Source organism: Phyllostomus hastatus, unplaced genomic scaffold (genome assembly GCF_019186645.2).
Source record: "Phyllostomus hastatus isolate PE091 unplaced genomic scaffold, TTU_PhHast_1.1 phas_contig_551, whole genome shotgun sequence".
Classification (NCBI taxonomy): Eukaryota; Metazoa; Chordata; class Mammalia; order Chiroptera; family Phyllostomidae; genus Phyllostomus; species Phyllostomus hastatus.
In genome coordinates, this window is record NW_025333909.1 from 11,339,948 (window position 1) to 11,344,590 (window position 4,643).

General features: G+C 44.8%; 1 protein-coding gene across 1 annotated transcript; it reads right to left on the bottom strand.

Annotated features, from left to right (window-relative positions):
• Window positions 1-871: 871 nt before the first annotated feature.
• Window positions 872-4,083, bottom strand: LOC123824285 (transcription factor E2F6-like). The gene is made up of 2 exons (XM_045847394.1): window positions 3,439-4,083; window positions 872-976 (listed from the first exon to the last, which is right to left on the bottom strand). The coding sequence occupies exons 1-2, from the start codon at window positions 4,039-4,041 to the stop codon at window positions 872-874; spliced, it is 708 nt and encodes a 235-aa protein (XP_045703350.1). The 5' UTR covers window positions 4,042-4,083.
• Window positions 4,084-4,643: the final 560 nt, after the last annotated feature.

Here is a 4,643-nt window from a genome sequence, read left to right on the forward strand (position 1 = left end):
TAATACGTGCACCCCTATGTTCATTGCAGTATATTTACAATAGCCAGGATATGGAAGCAGCCCAAGTGCCCATCCGTAGATGAGTGGGGAAAAAAAGCTGTGGTACATTTACACAATGGAATACTATGTGGCCATAAAAAAGAATGAAGTCTTACCTTTGATTACGGCATGGATGGACCTGGAGAGCATTATGCTCAGCGACAGCAGCCAGTCGGAGAAAGACAAGTACCATGTGATCTTACTCCTATGTGGAATCTAATGAACAAAATAAACTGACAAAACAGAAACACGGGCATGGACACACGGCACAGACTCACAGCCATTGGAGGGGAGGGTTGGGGACGGGATGAAGGGTCGTAAGCAAAGAAAACACTCACAGACAACAGCGGCGTGATCCCCAGGCAGAGAGGGGGTGGGGAGGGTGGAGGAGGCTAAAGCTGGGATCAATGGTGATGGAAGGCGACTTGACTTGGGGTGGCGAACACACAACACAGTGTACACATGATGTGTTGTGGAACTGTACCCCTGAAACCTATACAATTCTATTAGCCAATGTTACTCAAATATATTCCATGAAAAATGTGTAAGTAAATACTGATGAAAAAATGAAGCATCTTATAATCCAGATGAATATTTATGAAGCTGCTAATCACAAAATGCCCCCCCCCAAATAACTTTGCTAACAGAAACTAGTAACTTGCGAAATACATGAAAAGTTTATAAAAGTACTCTAGGTGGTACGAAGCCAGTAGTACATCTTTTCTTTCCCTTCTATGTAATTTGAAATACGTAGAGATTTGATTTTACCACAAAGTACTCTATTACCTCTCCGCAATCAAAAAGGCCTTTGCAACAGAGTGCTCTCTTGAGATTACCCTTTTGCGGAGAGGTTATTTTGCACCACGGTACAAAGCCTAGTTAGGGACCGTACCTCGCTGTCATTCTCTTTGAACAATAGTTCGGAGACTTCTAATAACTCGGGGGTTGCACCAAGCATTCCGGCGTTTAGCGGCCGTGCTTCATGTCAGCATGACTCTGGCGCTTCCGTTTTAATGAGTAAGACCACAGATCTTCACTGTTCCTTCATACGGGGTTTTCAGGAATTGCGTTTGAGCAGATCGGTTCTGCTTCAGCTGTTCTTCTCAAGAGATTTTCTCCCCGTTCTATGCCTGTAACTGGACTCATCTTCCTTGTAAGGGTATTATCTCAATGCTACACTGTGGTTAGAGTCCTAGAGAAAATATGTGCTTTCTATGACCTAACAGAAATTCATTCACAGGGTCTGGCAGAGTAAGGCCTGCTGGAGTGTGGTTGCTAGGGTAATCATATGGGTATAATAATTTCTAGTTTTAATGTGAACGTTTCCCCTAAAATGTCCTATGGTGTGCTGGAGTATGATATTGTTATGTTGCAGAATTACATGCTTATGATTTTGTCATAAAAGATTTTGTAGTAAAAAGGGGTGTTATTTGTGCAGGAACCTGTATAACAAATACACCTTTCGAAGGCTTGCGATGTCCAGATAATCGGAGGGCATTCGTAAAATTTGAGCTGCGCAAGGGGAATACCCCACCAAGGTGCACAGTAAGTCCAACTAAAGTATCGTCCTGAGTTCCTTAGAGATTTTTTTAATCACAGTAAATAACTGATGCCATAGCCACACATATTAAATAAATATCAACAAATAAAAAGATATTTGTAAAACAGTTACAGAAGGAAAACATTGCTTTATTGAGTTGTAAAGTATATGATTGTCTAACCACTATTGTACATCTGAAACTAATACAAAATAATATGGAATTAAAAAAAATGTTTACTTTTGATTAAACACAAAAGAAAAACTACAGCTCCCCAAGAAAGGCTTCCTAGAATCCTATTTAAATTAAAATGTCAGCTCACAGTCTGAGGTTTCTTAGGGATACGCTGGATATTGGTCCTTATGTTCTAATAAATGATGAACTATATTACAAAAAATAATTTTGCATTCAGAATCTTGTGAAACGTTGAACCTTTTGACAAAACTCACCGAAGTTTCATTTAGCAAGATGAGTACTGTGGTAATTACAGTCAACAATATTATATTGTATATTTGAAGTTTACTAAGAAAGTAGATGTTATATTGCCTTTTCAACATACAAAAGAAAGTGGTAACCATATGGAGGTGATGGATATATTAATTAGCTTGCTGTGGTTATCATTTCACAAGGTATAGGTATCAAAACATCAAGTTGCACACCTTAAATATATATACTGTTCATTTGGCAATTACAACTTATTAAAACTCTTATTTAAAACAAAACTTTTTGTGATTTGCTCTAACATTTATTGAGCTGTTTTTATGCAGCAGGCATGGCGCAAGGCTCTGAGCATAACAATGACTAAGAAAAGGACCTCAAGAAGCTTCCAGCCTAATGGTCAACTACTGAGTGAAGTGAGGCCCAGAGTGGTAAAGCACTTACACACTGAGGGAGAATTAACCAGGTGCTTGGAAACGGGGGTCTAGAGCTAGAGAGTGACCAGGGTATAACTAACACATCAAATGTAAACACCTCTGATTGAAGAACAAGGCTGCACACAAAAACGTAACAGAAAACCTACTGGCAAAAAGGTTAAGACAGTTTCTAATAGTCACCTTGAGTTAAGTCATGCTTTTCGATTGATTAAGCCATTGCATGACTGGAGGATCAGGGCATGACACTGGTTTGCTCAGACACAATAACTGTAGTAGCTTGCAATACAAGTCTAGTACTGGCAGTCATATTGAAATTCTTCAATTAAAACCATTAACCATGTACAGCATATTTATAATACATCATACAGAAGTTTGGGGAAAAAACTCTCCTCTAACTTTCATCACAGGATTGCATAGAAATTAGAGAATTTGTTACCTTCCACATATGCATTGTTTTGGCCGGGCAATGGTGAAAACTTGCACTTATTAACACATACTTAGGAAATAATGTCAACATTGTACACATGCATACAAAGATATCACATTGAGATGCGTGTACACACCCATTCAATATGCAGCAGTCCGTTGCGGCCACGAACCTGTGTAAGGCCATTTCTTCTGTTACAAGGCCACAGCCCTTGAAGGAAGGCGCAGTCCCAAAGAACTGTCCGATTTCAGGCCTGCCGGTGTGTTTTGCTAATACTCTTTGTGATAAAGTTAGTCCAGTCGGCAGGATGTCTATGTCACTAACCAAAAGCAGTAAATAATTCTAAAGAGTTGTTTTCGAACGTGGAAACCGTAACACACAGTAACATAACAGTAAACGGCGAACTACTGAAAAACACTACTGGCGTTAACGTCGCTACTGGGTGAAAAGGAAGAAACTTCAGAGAATCGAACTTGATCCACAGAACATCCATACGGGACGTTCCCAAAACAGCCCGCACACGAACTCTCAAACTCTAGGAGGTGCTCCCTTCCGGCACTTCTTCACTTTGCGGTGCAGGACTTTCCTTTTCATCCGGCTGTTCAGGAGGTTTGCTTGCAGATGCGGAGGCCGTTTCACCTCCGGACGCGTTGTTACTCGAAAGCTCCTGCTTTGGTTCGAACAAATAGACCTCAATGGGCCCTCTGGTGCTGTGTATCCGCATGGCGATGGCGTTTTCCCCGGGAGCTGGGATTTCCAGCATGGTTTGCGGTGGAGCTTTAATTGCCAAAGTCGTCTGTTTACGGTACGCTTCAACGCTCTGAACATCCTGGTATGTCACATATGCTAGCCGGTCATTGTCCTTGTCATCTGTTAACGCAAACAACTGCTGAGCACAATCCTTAATTAACTCATCCAGAGCACGTTCCTTTGCTGACAAGTCACTGATTTCCTCACGCAGCTGCTTCTGTGCGGGCGGCGGTTCGAAACTGCTGATATCAGGCCCTATCCATCGAATACGGCTCTTGGATACCTTTTCGACCATTTGGATGCCGTGCAAGACACTGGTGATATCGTACAACCTCCGTTTCGGGATTCCCAGCATGGGCACAATCTTCTTTAAGTGCAGCACACCGCCTGGACTGTTTTTGACGATTTCCATAAGTTTCCGAGTGATGACAAACAGGGAGGAGTCGAAACGGCATTTCTTCTCCTTGGGGAGGCTTGCCACCACGCTCACAACGTCTCCCCTCTTACCCTGGGAATCCTTTTGTTCTTCTGGCGGCGCGCAGGCACCCTCCGGGCGCGAGGTGCGCATCGGCTGCTCTGCTTTGCCCGCAGCCGGGCTAGACACCTTCCGCACAGGGCGTGGCCCACTCGTGCTGCCCGCCTGGTCGCCCATCGCCCTAGATGCGCGGCCCTCGCACCTCGGCCCTTGCAACCCGCGAGTTCTCTCACCTCCTCGGCGTCGCCTGGAAGCTGCCGCCACACACCAGTGCAGAGTCAAGCACGAACGGGGTTCGAGGCCAGCTCACGCACGCACCGAGCAATGCCTCCGAGTCTCCGACGAACGAGGAACGCACCCTCGCCCGCAGCCGCAGGAGGGATCACGCAGGTAAGAGGACAGCGCGGCACGACTCACGACCCTCAGGCCACCACCGTGCCCACCATCTTCCCGCATGCGCACTGAGTCTCCCGCGCACACATTGAATCTCCCGCGCGCGCGCGGTGCGTCGTCCACCTGCGCCCTGTGCCGGCCGCATG

Coding starts and splice junctions, on each gene's coding strand:
- LOC123824285 (XM_045847394.1), bottom strand. CDS start 4,041: ATGGAAATCGTCAAAAACAGTCCAGGCGGTGTGCTGCACTTAAAGAAG. Junction 977..3,438: donor CTGCACCGCAAAGTGAAGAA/GTGCCGGAAGGG, acceptor GCAACCCCCGAG/TTATTAGAAGTCTCCGAACT.